The 15,779-nt window shown below is 38.7% G+C and overlaps 1 protein-coding gene across 1 annotated transcript; it reads left to right on the top strand.

The window, feature by feature from the left end:
* Positions 1-2,703: 2,703 nt before the first annotated feature.
* Positions 2,704-13,138, top strand: LOC137100377 (transmembrane protease serine 9-like). Its single transcript, XM_067478187.1, has 10 exons — positions 2,704-2,840; positions 4,077-4,097; positions 4,331-4,493; positions 6,914-7,179; positions 7,749-7,894; positions 7,977-8,307; positions 9,778-9,946; positions 11,801-12,054; positions 12,187-12,284; positions 12,703-13,138. The coding sequence occupies exons 1-10, from the start codon at positions 2,786-2,788 to the stop codon at positions 13,018-13,020; spliced, it is 1,821 nt and encodes a 606-aa protein (XP_067334288.1). The 5' UTR covers positions 2,704-2,785; the 3' UTR covers positions 13,021-13,138.
* Positions 13,139-15,779: the final 2,641 nt, after the last annotated feature.

Below are 15,779 nucleotides of genomic sequence, written 5' to 3'. Positions count from 1 at the left end.
GAACCAATTGGTTTACTTGTGTTTCTGGCCATGTCACTTTAAAAAACATTACCTTGGAACCATTCTAAAAATAGTTACTCAACTAACTGTAGGATCATGCCATGGGGTAACCTGTATCTACAGTTTCGAACAAAAGTTTGCACACATGTAACATGGACATGACTTACATGGCAATACAGGGCTTTACATAATTTCTTTAAACTGATTTTTTGTTTGGGCGGAATTGCTGTACAAAATACACCTTTAATAAAGAAAAAATCCAAGAATTTGGTGCACAGGGTTTAATTTATTTGGCTTTTTCTCACATCAACTCGGGCCCACTCAGATTACAATTTCAGTGGTGCTTAAACTTTCATTTGCTAAACTCAGGCTCTCTGAACTTCCTGTTTGTGATCATGATTGACTACAGCTACTGCTTTCTCTGTGCCAACATAAATAGGGTTTGTTGTGCAGCAGTCATTAGATTAATTAACACACAGTAAAGTGGAAAGGTCCAATGAGCTTGAAAAAGATTTGAGATAAAGCCTGGTAGATTTACATAAATCGGAAATGTTCCCTGCAGCCTTTTCTTAACAAGTGCAGAGTCCAAGATTCGAAGATTTTACATAAATACACTTTATAAAGAAGTGAAGCCACTTTCCAAAATATAGAAGAAGACTCAGTCTCCGTGTGCTGAGAGGACATTGGTTTAGATGGTCAGTAACAAATAAGGAACCAGCACGGCACAGGTCTGCCATGAACTAGTTACTGGTAGAACACCACTTCAAGCAGCATTTTGTTTTCAAGTCAACTTTTAATAACTACTGCAATCTCAAAATGATTTAACCCCTTCACGAGTCAGACATAGTCAGACAGCGTTCATGAATAATCGTAGCTCATTCTTCATGGGCATTGGCCTCCACTTCACTTATATTCTTGGTGTGCTGCAACCACCTTTTTTGAAATCCCACCAGAGATTTTCCATTGGGTTTGAGTCAGATGACTGTGACAGGAACTAAATTGTCTTCTGTAACCAAGCCTTGGGAGAGTTTGAGGTAAGCTTGGAATTATTGTCCTGCTGGAAGGTCCAGTCTTTCGTCTCGCTGCAAATATTTTGCAATTACTCAAGAGTTTTTTCTACCTCCCTTTTCAGAAATCTGGTTGCAGCCCCAGATGGCTTTCAGTTTCTGCCAAGTCCAGGTAGTGAAGCCACAGTTCCTTTAACTTTTAACTCGCGAGCTTTGCTTCCAATGGTGTCTCTAGGGACATTCAGTACCTTTTACTATCATTTTCTGTCCTCTTCTTTCTTCGTAAAAGGCAATAATCTCTTTTGTTAATGTTTTTGACAATTCTTTTGACTCAGCCATAACGTCTAACATGCAATTAAACATGAGTCATAACAATCCTTGAGCTAGTTCAGGTCTTTGTTGTGTTTAATTTAACCCATACCTGCTGCAACTAATGAAGCCCTTAATCACATGCGCTTGAAAGAAAAACCTGATGTACAAATGTGTGCTCTTATGAGAGATTCTGTTTAGAGGGTTGAATGATTTTAAAACTGCAGTAGTCATTAAAAGTAAAATTTTGTATTAATTTTGGAGAATGAAAGCAATGACAGCAATGAAAGCAATGAAAGCAATCTGGGGCTGCAACCAGATTTCTGAAGAGGGAGGTAGAAAAAAACTCTTGAGTAATTGCAAAATATTTGCAGCGAGACTTTGTGCCCGCAGACACTGAGGTTTCAGTTTACACATATAGTAAACACCGAAAGTTTCTATGCTGGAACTTAAAGACATATACTACTACTGACCCTAACACACAGAAACAGTTGGCTCCAGCATGCTCAAAATTTTGGGATTCTGTTCTGTGGATTAAACTTTTCTGGCTTATGGATCAGCAGTGTCAGTGTCTGGAGGAAGGGGAATGCAGTGTGTGAAACCAAAATTCCAAAATAGATTCATTCATGTATCAGGACATAGGTGAAAATATCATGCCATCTGTGAGGAAGCTGAAGCTTTACTGGACCTTCCAGCAGGACAATAATTCCAAGCTTACCTCAAACTCTCCCAAAGCTTGGTTACAGAAGACAATTTAGTTCCTGTCACAGTCATCTGACTCAAACCTAATGGAAAGTCTCTGGTGGGATACAACAATTATTAGTTGTATTGACCTATTTAAATTGTTCTTGTTTGATTTGTTCAAAGCAAACAGCTGAAACTTAAAATAGTTGAATATTGAATATCCCCTAGTGCAAATATAAGTTGTAAATAATATTACGAACCTCTGACAGAAAATTATTCATTGTCAAATTCAAGCAGACTTTCTTCAATTTCTAATGCAGGAATGTAGCTTGGTGAGTTTTATTGTACTTCATAAATGACAGTGTGGTAAGACTTGATCTCATGATGTTGCTTAAATTAGAAAGTCTGTAGGTTGTTTTGCTGTGTACAATGAACTATGTAATGGAAATATTATATTGCATCTTGTCACCTTTTATATAGTACCAAGTGTGTTTAGTTGCATTCAGTACAAGTAAACCATTACTGCAAAAAGCTGTCTCCTAAATTCGAGGCTGATCATCAATAGCACAATCCAAACATGCTAATATATGAGGTTGGGCTGTAAAGACAGTGACATAATAGATGTGTCAAACAGATAATTAGTGGGTGTGTCATTGAATGGGTAACAGTGCATTTCAGAAAAGTACACAGAGTAATAGTTACATTTGGAGGAAATATAACAGAAGAAGAAGGGGATAGGAACAGTATCTATACAAGAACAGACCAACTGACATAAACTTAAATTCATGGCATTTTACATCGGGATCTGTGTTACAACTCTGCTGAGTCTCCTGACACAAGGTAAGGACAGTTCTTAATTCCTCACTGTACACACCTTAGCCAGTCATATAGATACATATACTCTGTAAATCCAAAAGTGAAAGGAATTTTGCAGAAAGGGATTTTAGAAATGAAATAACAGTGATTTCGTATTATCTTTTGTTAGAAAAGTGAGAAGTAACTACAGTTTTCAATAAATGTATCAAATCAATCCGATATTTTCCCTCAGAGACTCAGTAGAAATAAGAATTTAAACAGAATTGTAACTTAATTACTTTAAAAAAGATAAACTGCACAGAAATAAGCCAATCCAAGGCTGACGTATGAATAAAAATTGGCCCGGGTTTTGACTCAGACCAGCACATCAAAAATGGCTTGGAGACACAATATCACACAGGCCTACAGATCAAGCCACATTTACAGTATCTTTGTGACATTATCCATTTTATAATTAGAATTTATATTCTGAACAACTTGTGTTTGATAAGGCTGAATATGTGCCAGTCTTTTATGAAAGGGCAGTTAAACCAGTTTAAGGGGACCTATAAATGCAGTAACAACTTGTCAGGGTTTTTGTATGAGGACACAAAAGCAACACCGTGAGAGGGATTTGAGATACAAGTGACTGATTTTTAAACGTAACAGGAGAGGAATGAGTTAAACAAAGACTAGCCAGGGTAGACAGAATACAAATTACAAAGACCACAGGCTAAACAAACTTACCATGGGGAACGGGACAATGGGGACAAAAACCTGGAGTTAACTAATTACAAGACTGGGTCAAAATAACAGGGGCAGCTGAATCGAAACTAGACAAAACAATGTACATGAGCAGGAATCAAGCAGGTAGGGAACTGGAATGACAGAAAAACGGGCGACAAACTGTTAACAAACAGTGAGCTTAAAAATTAAATTTAAATTTAAAAAGGGCAGGGGAATTGAAAACAATTGAGAGCGGAGACGACAAGAGGTAAAGCTGTAGAAAAAACTGGTGACAGGAAGTGGAGAAAAAGGGGAACAAACAAAAAAATCCAGGGCAGGAAGTGAATGTGAGTGTCAGTTCATGACACAACTTTTAGGCTTTTATATGGGCTTTTATAAAAGCCCATATAAAAGCCTAAAAGTTTTTTTTTTTTTATGTAATCTTATTCAAAGACAAGATTTGGATGGATGGATTACAGATTATATAAAATGTCAGAAAATGTAAATGCAGTATTGTTCTTTCAAGATAATTTTTTTGTTTGTTTTCTGTTTTAGTATCTCACACGCAACATCTTGGTAAGTTAAAAATTACAATTTTAATTATTTTAATAATAAGTTTAAATAGTTTAAATAGAAGCAATGGAATCCCAAAATACCTTTGTTTCTTTTTGGGTCACAACTGAGAGCATCCCACCACACATTCAGCATCATAATGCTCAGTTTACAGTGATTTCAAACAGAAGTCACGGTGGGCATCTAAGGGGTAGAGAGAATGTTGTGTACTCTGTTTTTATTGTCTCTCTCTTCAGTGTGTGGTCAGGCTCCTTTCAACACAAAGATTGTTGGAGGACAGGTGGCCTCTCCAGGCAGCTGGCCCTGGCAGGTCAGTCTACAAAGATCTGGGAGTCACTTCTGTGGAGGATCCCTCATCAATGATCAGTGGGTGCTGACTGCTGCTCACTGCTTCCAAAGGTGAGCAGTGAGGATTGAACCATAACGAAAAACAAATGCTCGCCAATTTGAGACTATAAAGACACTAAACCCCACCATGAACATTTTCAGTTCATAAAAGCTAAAACATGTGATTTATGCATCCTGCACGTTTTCCACATTTGTTATGTTACAGCCTTATTTCAAAATGGATTAAATTCCTTATTTTCCTCAAAGTTCTACAAACAATACCTCATAACAACAACGTGAAAGTTGGTTTGAAATCTTTGCAAATTTATTACAGATTACAAAATCACATGTTTCTAAGTGTTCATGGTCTCTACCTCAAAATTGAGATCTGGTGCTTTTTGTTTCCAGTGATCATTCTTGAGATGTTTCTACAACTTGATTGATGTCCACATGTGGGAAATTCAGTTGATTGGACATTTTGAAAAGGGTACACCTGTCTATATAAGGTCCCACAGTTATAATCTCAGTGTTACTGGGATGAAGAATGGGGAAAACCGTCCTAAAATAGGTGCCAAGCTTGTGGCGTCATACTCAAAAAGACTTGAGGCTGTAATTGGTGTTAAAGGTGTTTCAACAAAGTATTAAGCAAAGGCTGGGAATAATTATGTACATGTGATTTTTTTTTATTTTTTTATTTTTTATTAATTTGCAAAGATTTCAAAAAAAATTCTTTCATGTTGTCATTATTGGCAATTGATTGTAGAACTTTGAGTAAAATATTGAATTTGAATCATTTTGGAATTAGGCTGTAACATAACAAGATGTGGAAAAAGTGCTGGGAATAATTTCTCAATGCATTGTAGATCTCAGTAGTGGACTGTACATGGTCTGCTTATGCAAACTTAATGGCACAGAGAATTTTGCTTAATAAATTAAAATTAATTAATCAATTAATTTATTGAGGTTATAAAAAGGCATTTGTAAATACTGGTTAAAATGTAATTGCCATTCCAAATAAGCCTCTTTTTCCCAGTCACAGTAAGCTCTCTATTGTCCTCCTTATTGTTTACCATACACAGAAACATCGCTACTGCAAAGGCTCAAATATAAAATTCGTTAGCTTAGCCTTATTCTTTACAATTTGCAGAGCATATGATGGACACATGCTGACGACATATGTTCACTTGCATTGTAGATTATAATTCAGCATGTCATCAGCGTACAGTCTACATTAAAGTTGATGTACCGAAAGTTTATTTGATGAAGTACAGTATGGCTTCCAATAAACTTGGTGGGGTTGGTAAAAGATTGGTAAATTCACACAGTCTGCAGATGCCTTAGGTTAAGAAAACTATATATAATTTGCTAACTAACTTGTGGAAATATCTCCTTGCTGCAACATCCATCAAGCTACATAAAAACTGGACTAGATATGGAGACAAGGTCAGAAGCATCTTACCTGGGCTAAGGAGAGAAACAACCAGATTGTTGCACAGTGCTCTAAAGTCCTCTTTTCAAATAAAACTAAATGTCAGAGGATAAGAGTGGAGAGGTAGAGAATCCAAGTTGCTTGAAGTCAAATGTGAAGTTTCCACAGTCAGGGATGATTTGAATGCTGGTCCATTGTGTTTTATCTTTCCATCTGCTAAAAAGGTTTTAAGACACGTCAATTTCCCTTTCCAGCAGTACGTAGCACCTGCTCATAGTGCCAACTGATTTGAAACTACGAATGTGGTACTATCAACAGGAAGATGAGAAATGCATAACCCAACAACACAGATGAGCTGAATGCTTCTGTAAAAGCAACTTGGTCTTCAATAAATCCTTTTATATGTACTGAATGTAGAATAAAGGAAAGTGTCACTTTTTTGATTAAATTACCCCCAGAAATGCCCTTTTCATAATATCATCATGTACTGAGAAGCACTAGTAAAATAGTGTGATGTGTCAATACAGCATTCACAAAAAACAGTGTACGCAATGTTCACAAGAGATGCTAAAAAGATATCACAAAAGTGTTGAAACCGCTTTAAAACCTTTCAGAAACTCATTCGGGCTACAAAGGGGGGCCTTATGAATATCTGATACAGAATTAAAAATAGGTGTTCAGGGTATGTGATCTGTCTGATTTTCTCTTCTGTTTTTATTTTCACTGAACTGTAGAATGCAGATACTGACTGATGGTGACAGGCAATATGCACATGTTCATAGAGGTTAGGGTTAGGAAGGGCTTGTGAAAACCTCAAAAGACTACGTGAATTCGATTCTGACTATTGTGACAGTGGTCTGAATAGTGGAGTTGGATATGAATCAGATATAGAACCAAATTCCAAGGACATTTGGTCTAAAAACTTTGCGAAATCAACATGCGAACAATGATCCACTGTGGCGACCCTGAACTTACAGGATTAAAAAAAAAAAAAAAGTTCAAGTCTCTGTAAAGGCACGTATTCACATTGTCCCGTCTCTCTTTTTTCTGATTATATCAACAGCAGTGCAAACGATTTGCGTGTGTATTTGGGTAGCCAAAGTCTAGAGGAGCCTGACCCCAATGAGCAGTTCTATATGGTAACAGAAATCATCAACAATCCCAAATATGACTCCAAAACTAAAGACAATGACATCTGCCTGCTGAAGCTCTCTTCACCAGTGACCTTCACCAACTACATTCAGCCCGTCTGTCTGGCAGCATCAGGCAGCACTTTCTACAATGGCATTAACTCCTGGGTCACTGGATGGGGCGACATTGCAAATGACGGTGGGTCATAAAGAAACAGGGGTATGTACTTTTCAGAGAAAAGCATAGTAACAATAGTGGTAATGTTTTGGGAAATATTTAATTCCAAATGCTATTTATTTATGACTGTTAAACAGCAAATCAAACCAGTGTCTGTGACACTAACAAAGTGCTGCATAAGCTCACAGCCCCTGTATCTGGGACAACAAGTGTCTCTTGCCACAAGTGCCTTAAATGTCACACAGATTTAATGAGCTGAATTAGCCTAACAAGTCCCAAAAGCGGATCGGACTAGTGCTTGTGTACATTTCCTTATGGCCAGATGCTGGCCAGTGGTTTGGGAACCTGTCTATAACTCAGGTTTTACGGAAACATTTCTCATAATCTTTTAATGAGATTAGCAAACGGTTTTGCGAATATGCTTAAATGTTTGAAATTACACATAAAACAAATCAAACTACTGGTCGGAATAAACAAAATGATAGATACTTTGAAGATACTTTAGCCGTCTGAACCTTTCCTTTTCTAATGTTGGATTTAGAAATAAATACTTGCAGTGCAGCTAAAGTGTACTTCATGTGTCTCTTTAGTGCCCCTTTCTTCACCACAGAATCTAATGGAGGTGGAGGTGCCAGTTGTGGGGAACAGACAGTGTAACTGTGACTATGGAGTCGGCTCAATCACAGACAACATGCTGTGTGCTGGTCTAAGTGTAGGAGGAAAAGACGCCTGTCAGGTGATAAGTTTTATCCATGTGTTTGTGTGAGATTTTACTTTCTACAAAAGCTGCTTCTACTAAATATTTCTCTCCTTAAAAGGGGGATTCTGGTGGTCCCATGGTGAGCAAGCAGAATGGTCGCTGGATCCAGGCTGGGATTGTGAGTTCTGGAAAGGGCTGTGCTGAACCTGATTTCCCAGGAGTCTACACCAGAGTGTCCCAGTATCAGTCCTGGATCAACAGCGTGATCACCAGTAACCAGCCGACATTCATCACCTTCACATCCCCTGGGACAGACAGTGACCTCAGTGTAACTTGCTCAGGCCCACCACCACATTTAACCACCTCCTCATCAACAATCATCCCTTCATCCACCTCCACAATAACCACCCTCTCTTCAACCACATCTACCTCAACATCCACCACATCACCCACCCCACCTTCAACCACCTCCACCTAAACAACCACCACATCACCCACCCCACCTTCAACCACCTCCACCTCAACAACCACCACATCACCCACCCCACCTTCAACCACCTCAACAACCACCACATCACCCACCCCACCTTCAACCACCTCCACCTCAACAACCACCACATCACCCACCCCACCTTTAACCACCTTAACAACCACCACATCAACCACCCTTCTTTCATTCACCTCAACTTCAACTAGCCTCCCTTCAACCACCTCCATGTCAACCACCTCCACATCAACCACCCTCCCTTCCACCACTTCCAAATCAATCGTTCTTCCATCATCCATCTCCACATCAACCACCCTCCCTTTGACCACCTCCACATCAACCACAATCACACCAGCTATTACCACATCAGCCAACCATCTTTCAACTACCTCCACATCAACCACCCTCCCTTCCACCACCTCTAAATCAACCCTCCTCCCTTCATCCACCTCCACATCAACCACCCTCCCTTTAACCACCTCTACATCAACCACAATGGCACCAACCACTTCAACTTCCAAGTCAACCACATCCACATCAACCATTCTACCTTCTACGACCTTCAAAACAACCCTTCTCGCTTCAACCACCATCACATCAACCATCCATCTTTCAACCACCTTCACACCCACCACTCTTGCTTCATCCACCTCAACTTCAACTATCCTGCCTTCAACCACCTCCAAATCAACCACTTTCTCTTCAGTCACCTCCACATCAACCACCCTCCCTTCAACCAAATCAACCACATTTACACCAAGCACCCCCACTTCAACCATGTCCGCTTCAGTAACTAAACGTGAGTGCCTGCTGTGTTCAGACTTAATGGATCTGATGGATTTTACTATTTCTCTACGTTTGTCCAACTTTTTCTTAGCTTTTTGATAGTTACACTGAGTAAAACCACTTCACGACTGTGGCGCAGGAAGGTAGAGAGGTTGTCCACCAATCTTGCAGTTGTTGGTTCAATCCCCGGCTCCTCCAGTCACACGTCGAAGTGTCCTTGAGCAAGACACTAAACCCCAACTTAGTTGCTCCCGGTGAGCGTTGGCCAGCTGCACAGCAGCTTTGTATGAGTGTGCGTGTGATTGTGAGTGTGAATGGGTGAGTGAGAAGCAGTGTAAAGCGCTTTGAGTGCCAATAGGTGGAAAAGCGCTATATAAGTGCAGACCATTTACCATTTAAAATATTTGGAACCAAGAGATTTATGTCTGCAGTCCATCAAACAGAAATACACGAGATGTTTTGGTCATTTCTTTATTCCCATTACCATAAATCAGCCTGCTATATTTATATGTGAAATATTTGGAAACTTTGGAATCTGTTCTTATGGTTTAAACAAAGCTTGACTATGGCTTGACTGTCCATGCTTACATATCTTCATTGTTGTTAAAATACTTTCTGTTCGTCTAACTTTGGCATTTTTATCCAGCTGTGGTCTGTGGTCAAGCCTCGATAAATACTCGTATTTTGGGAGGAAACTCAGCAACAGCTGGCATGTGGCCATGGATGGCCAGTCTACAGGTGAATGGAAACCATGTGTGTGGTGGGACTCTGGTGGCTGTGGACTCTGTGTTGAGCAACGCCAACTGCTTCTTAAGGTGAGATACCTTTGATGATGTTTTATTTTAGTTGTTCTCTCATCTAATCTTTTAATAATTTAAATACAACCTGTATATTTTAGATCTCTGCAGAAATCTTATTTAAGAGACACATGTGAAACAAATGGAATCATGTTATCAACAACGTGAAGTTCAGTAGTGTTTTAAATAAACTGTTTTAGTAGCAGGGCACTTTGGTTTGCAGAGGAACACTGCTGCAGTGTCTTTGAACTTACTTCTATGGTATTTCAACCTCTTCATTACTCACAGAAAACTCACCTTACCCTTACCCAGATAACTTGCACACTGATTTTTCTGAATGCACAGCTCATTTTGGTGCAATTAGGTGCTTCTGGACTGGAGGAACCTTTCATACTTCTTTGAACTATGGCCAGAAGTTCTGTGGCTGCGTCTTTTCGCTCTTTTCTTACTGCACTGTTTCCTCTGTCAGTCTGTCAGCTGGGATTAATATTTTCACATGGGCTACTGGGTCTTAAACATGAAGTAGGGGAGTCATTTTCCAAGTGAAATGGACATGAACACAGATTAAATGAATCAATGACTTTTAATCCTAGTCGATCTCATTATCAGACATATTTAATAATAACAGGATTAATAATTGAGTCACTAAACTTACTATACTATATATATATATTTACAAGACTATACAACAGAGAGAGTTACTAAAATTGAAAATCCATTTAAAATTTGGTCAAGAAACAAATTTATTTGAGTTTCTGCTTGCAAGAGGCAGTAAGCACTATGCATAACTGGAATCAACCAAATCAATTTTATTCTTTCTCCTCCTATTTTTACAGTCATATTGTTCATCTGCTGCGGCAGCAGTGAACTATTTGGTGATTGCTATAAGTAGTGGTTTACCATCGGCTTTCTCACATTTCTTTTTTGCTAAGGATGAATACAATGAGAGTAAAACAGTGCTTAAATAATTTGCATTTTCAAATTAATTTTGCCTTTGTCCATTTGACTGACTCCACCAAGTCTAATTCAGCTCAATATTTTGTACATTATCAAATTGACTTGGCATTATATACGTGTTTACATAAAAAGCTATACAGCCACAGCCCATTGTTCTATAAGCGAAATTTTCTTTTTAAGCTTGTAGTTCTCATGCCTCAGGGTACTCCAGTACCCTGTTGGTGTGCTAATACAGTAATACTGATACAATACGTTGGGATTATGATGTGTGCATGCACTGGGGAGCTATAACTATGAGTGTAAGCTTAGAACAACCTACAGACCATATACTGTAATTACTTCTCATGCTGTCGCACAAGAGACAAGCATTTGCTGAAACAGTGACCAGTACAAGCATTAAAGACAGAAACTTTCAATGTCTTCATGTGTATTATTATTATTATCTTTTAGAGTTATTTAGATTTGGTCCATTACTCCTCCTGGATCTGACATTTAGCTATTGGCATAAGCCTAGTTTCCAGTTTACTGGCATAAGCTTTTCCAGGGAAGCTAAGCAGAGGGAACCACCAACCCAGTTTGCCAGTCAACAGACACTATATATATCCTCCATGCAGCATTTAACAGGTGTGTCAGTCAAGACAGCCCAACAATGTCCAGAGCCATCAGCATGTCAGGGCGAATCTCATTCACCACTGGTGCTTCGTTCCATGAGGAGCTCTTTAACTACCTCAGAGACATTAATTATGTTAATATTGCACATAAAACTACTGACTGGGAAAACTGGGTACCAGGAAATACTTTTATTTGTATTTTCTATTGGAGGAACTTATCTCCTAATGAATTTCACATCAATCAGATATTTGCAAAGTTGTGAAGTCTCTTTAGTGCTGATTTGGTTTATTCTATCTCCCACAGTTCACCCATTCCCTCTCAATGGACTGTGGTGCTGGGTCGTTTGAAACAGAATGGCTCCAACGCCAATGAGGTGAGACTGAATGTGAAAAATATCACTCTGAGCAACCTGACTGGGCCCAATGTTGCAGTGCTGCATCTGGCATCCCAGCCCCCCCTGTCCAACTACATTCAGCCCATCTGCCTGGACAACGGACAAACTTTCACTGTGGGCTCAACGTGTTGGGCTGCAGGCTGGAGCTCTGGGCGAGGAGGGGGTGAGTCTATAACACACAATCTGACACAGTTATGCAAACTGTCTGCATCATTTCTCCTCTTATAGCAGACAGTTGTGAGCTACATATGATTCAGGTGTTCCACTTCTCATTTTCTTACTTTTCAAACTTTAGTGGAACAAGTTCTGCAGGAGTTCCAGACAACTGTGGTCGACTGTGGGAGCACATCAACAAGTAACAGCATTTGTACAGGATTTATTTCTCTGGATCAGGTGAATGATGAGAATATTGATATTATCACTATTACAAAAATTGTTTGGTGGTTATGGGGATATACATTGAAGACAAGGAGGTTTATTTAGGTAGGCTAGCTACAGTTTGTCTGTGCCAATCTGTCTCCTGGCTGTAGCTTCATGTTTGTAGTAAAAATGTCAAACATTTCGTCTTATTTCACTGAGAAAATTTAATTTTAAAAATTGTTAAACTATTTTGTTAAGTCATAAAAGTTTAGACCTTGTCACACTTATGAAAAAAGTTAAAAAGTAATACTAGATATTACAAATACTGCATTACTACATATAGTGCATATTCCGTATAATTATTACTTTCCATGAAACATGTAACTCAGTAATGCTAAATACAAAGTCTAAATAAGTAAGTGGACATATTTCATCCTGATTGTGTGTTTAGGGCGATTCTGGTGGTTCGATGATGTGTAAACTGGGCAGCTCCTGGTTCCAGGCGGCAGTGATAACGGTCAACAGCAACAACTCCACCAGTCAAACACGAAGCAGTTTAATGTTGAGTTTTACCAAGTTGAGCTACTTTGACAAATTCCTGTCTCTGACATTGGGGGAATTTTTGTTACCAGCCTCCCCCAACACCAGCAGCAACACCACCACCACAGCTGCCACCACCATAGCCACCACTGGAGGAACAGCTGGTCACTCATCTTTCTTCTTCTTTCATTTCCTTGTTTTCATTACATATCTCTGCATCTTTTTATAGAGACATCCAACTTTACCTGTAAATATTAAATTACAATATTAACAAGCAATTTATGAATATAAACAAACTTAAATTTTAGTGAAAATAGAGACTTAGTAGTAAAGTATTAGCAGTAAAACAGGGTTCTGTTCACTGTCTGCAATCTAGAACATAAGGAGCTTGACTGTGAGAGGTTTTCCAAGACTGCAGTAGTAGACATGAAAATCTAATTAAAGCTACAGTGTATGTGTGTGTTCTTGTGTGTATGTGCTTGTGTGTGTGTGTGTGTGTGTGTGTGTGTGTGTGTGTACTGTAAAAGAAACAGACATTGATGGTAAAACTGAATACAAGTGAAAAAATATGAAGGAACCCAGTTCTAGCCTTATAGTCCATTTAAGTATCAGATGAGGAGATGGAATGAGAAGAGCCTTTTTAAGCTCTAGAGTAAAGGATGGCACGACAAAATTCTTCCCAGGAGAAACCCTCCTGAGCAGAAGAACCAACAAGAGCACAACCTAGAAGAAGAAAAAACTGAAGAAATAGAGCTGGTAATTGATTTCACCAGCTGTATGTCCCCATTATCAAAGATGACACCAACGAGGGAAGAAAAAAGGGAAAAATAAAGAGGCCTAACAGTATGGATTAGGCAGTAATAGAAGACAGAGGTTAGACAAAAACTTTATTTTGAAACTGTGATTTTAAAAGTACGTATGAATAAGGTTAATAATTATATAGTATAAAATGATGATAATGTCTCTATGTTTTGGGGGAGATTTCTCTGGGTACTTTGGTTTGCTCCTAAAGTCTTGAGATGCATGTTAGGTTAAATGGTGACTCTAGGGATAGGGTTAGCAGTCATTGCCTTTGTCTCCTTTGAACCTCTATTGATTTCACAGATAATCAGATCACATTAGAAGCATACAGGGACATGAATGACCATGGTATGTTGCATGTGACATCCTCACCATGAATTAAACCAAGGTATGACAAAAGAGGATGTGTTGATGCAAAGCTACTAATACCAGGGCAATACAGACAAATCTTGTTAAAATAAAATAAAAAAATTTAAATAGAAAAGTTGTATGAATGATGATGAAGTAATATTTAAAATAAGAAAGTGTTATACAATAATTATAAGGTAATGTGACTAAAAAGATCAACCCTCCCACAAATTTACTCTTTGACAGTTTAATCTGCAACAGATCATTATATTTTCTATGTTTAGCATATGTGCTTTAACTAAACATCTCGATGTGTACACATCCTCACATTCCTCTAGAATGTAGTAAAGTCAATAGAAATACTCAACTACAGTACATCAGAATTGCAAAAAGTCTAGAAAATTAAATTATAGTTAACTTTAGCCAACAAGGTAATGCTGAAGTTATACAGGAATTCAGCCCGTTCAGATTGATGACAGGGTGTTTCTTTGTTTCCATTTTAAAGCGCTTTATTTGTTACCATAAAGTTGTACAACAAAATTGCATCAGATGGTCAAATGGAGGGTTAGTCCTGTGCCACTGCAACTAAGTGCACCACGACTATCAACCAACCTTACCTGGTCCCTAACACACACGTGTTTTTAGTTGCAGGGGAAACCAGAGCACCCTGAGAAAACCTCCATAAACATGGGAGAACGTACAACCGCTTATCTGGGTAAAATTTTTCCAACACGTTTGTTCTATATTCGCAGTGTGTCATTGGATATTAACCAGACTAAAACAGCATGAAATCCCTTATGGAAACTTAATTTTCAGGTTTCAAGAACCTTGTGCCCTCAGTTAATAGAGATAGTGGATATGTGCCAAATTGAAGTCAGTGTCAGTTAATCATGTAGTGACGATGTTTTAAGATGTTCCTGGCTTGTATCAAGACAGGGGTGTAGAAGAGAGTCTACTATAAGTCAGGATCCCTAGAGTTAAACCTGAGTTAAACCTTGATAAGGAATCACAGAATGATCCTCGTGTAGGATAGTTTTCCTAATTAACATTTACAAAGTCAGGGGTCCTGTGTCCATGTCAATTTACATGTCAGAAGAAACAGTCTTTGATCATCTAGAGAAGGTTGAGAGAAGAGACATGGTTTGAGAAAGAAAGGCTTCATTCCTCCTCTAGGAGACAGTTTAAAGGGCAGGTTGTTACTTTGGGCAGGAATCTAACTGCAGCTTGTGTGTGCTACATTATTAACCTCATGGGAGATTACGCAAAAAAAAACATGACGCTTCTATACACTGATTCATAGGTCCTGCAGTGAACATTTTTACACATATATTTTTAATTTCAGAAAATATTGTTTAATCTGGGGAATTAAGTTCAATGCAGAATTTTTTTTTCTTTTCTTTCTTTTTTTTGTCGTGGTGAGGGCTTTCTTAGAAATTTATTAAATGCAATAATACCTGGAGCATTACAACAAGCTTGACACAAATTAGGCATGTGACCCACACAGAATAAAGTCACAATGTGATCCATGTATCTTCTGACTTCCGTAAAATGTATTACAAACATTGGATTAGTATAGCTTTCCTATTGGTAAGTAGTCTGAGATGGGATCCTGGCCAGGCCAGTAGGGGACAGCAAAGGAACATTTGTTACTGAGGCATTGCCTTCACGCAGAGAAAGTTTGCTTCTTTTCATTCTGTGAAAGTGTTTTGAAGTGGAACAAACTTTAAAGTGTAGCTCATAGAGTGAGCGGACGTCCCCCATGCTAATGTCTACCTAGAGGTGTGAGCAGTCACAGGTGTCCCACTCTCCCCTGTGAGACAGTAAGAGGCTCCCGTGTTA

Source organism: Channa argus, chromosome 15, assembly GCF_033026475.1.
Source record: "Channa argus isolate prfri chromosome 15, Channa argus male v1.0, whole genome shotgun sequence".
NCBI lineage: Eukaryota > Metazoa > Chordata > Actinopteri > Anabantiformes > Channidae > Channa > Channa argus.
This window is presented reverse-complemented; position numbering and strand designations above follow the sequence as displayed.

Bases quoted from the DNA above. Each gene is read 5' to 3' on its own strand.
- LOC137100377 (XM_067478187.1), top strand. From the start codon at position 2,786: ATGGCATTTTACATCGGGATCTGTGTTACAACTCTGCTGAGTCTCCTG. The intron at 7,895-7,976 runs GTGATAAGTTTT...TCTCCTTAAAAG, and splicing joins GAGGAAAAGACGCCTGTCAG to GGGGATTCTGGTGGTCCCAT. The intron at 12,055-12,186 runs GTGAGTCTATAA...TTCAAACTTTAG, and splicing joins GAGCTCTGGGCGAGGAGGGG to TGGAACAAGTTCTGCAGGAG.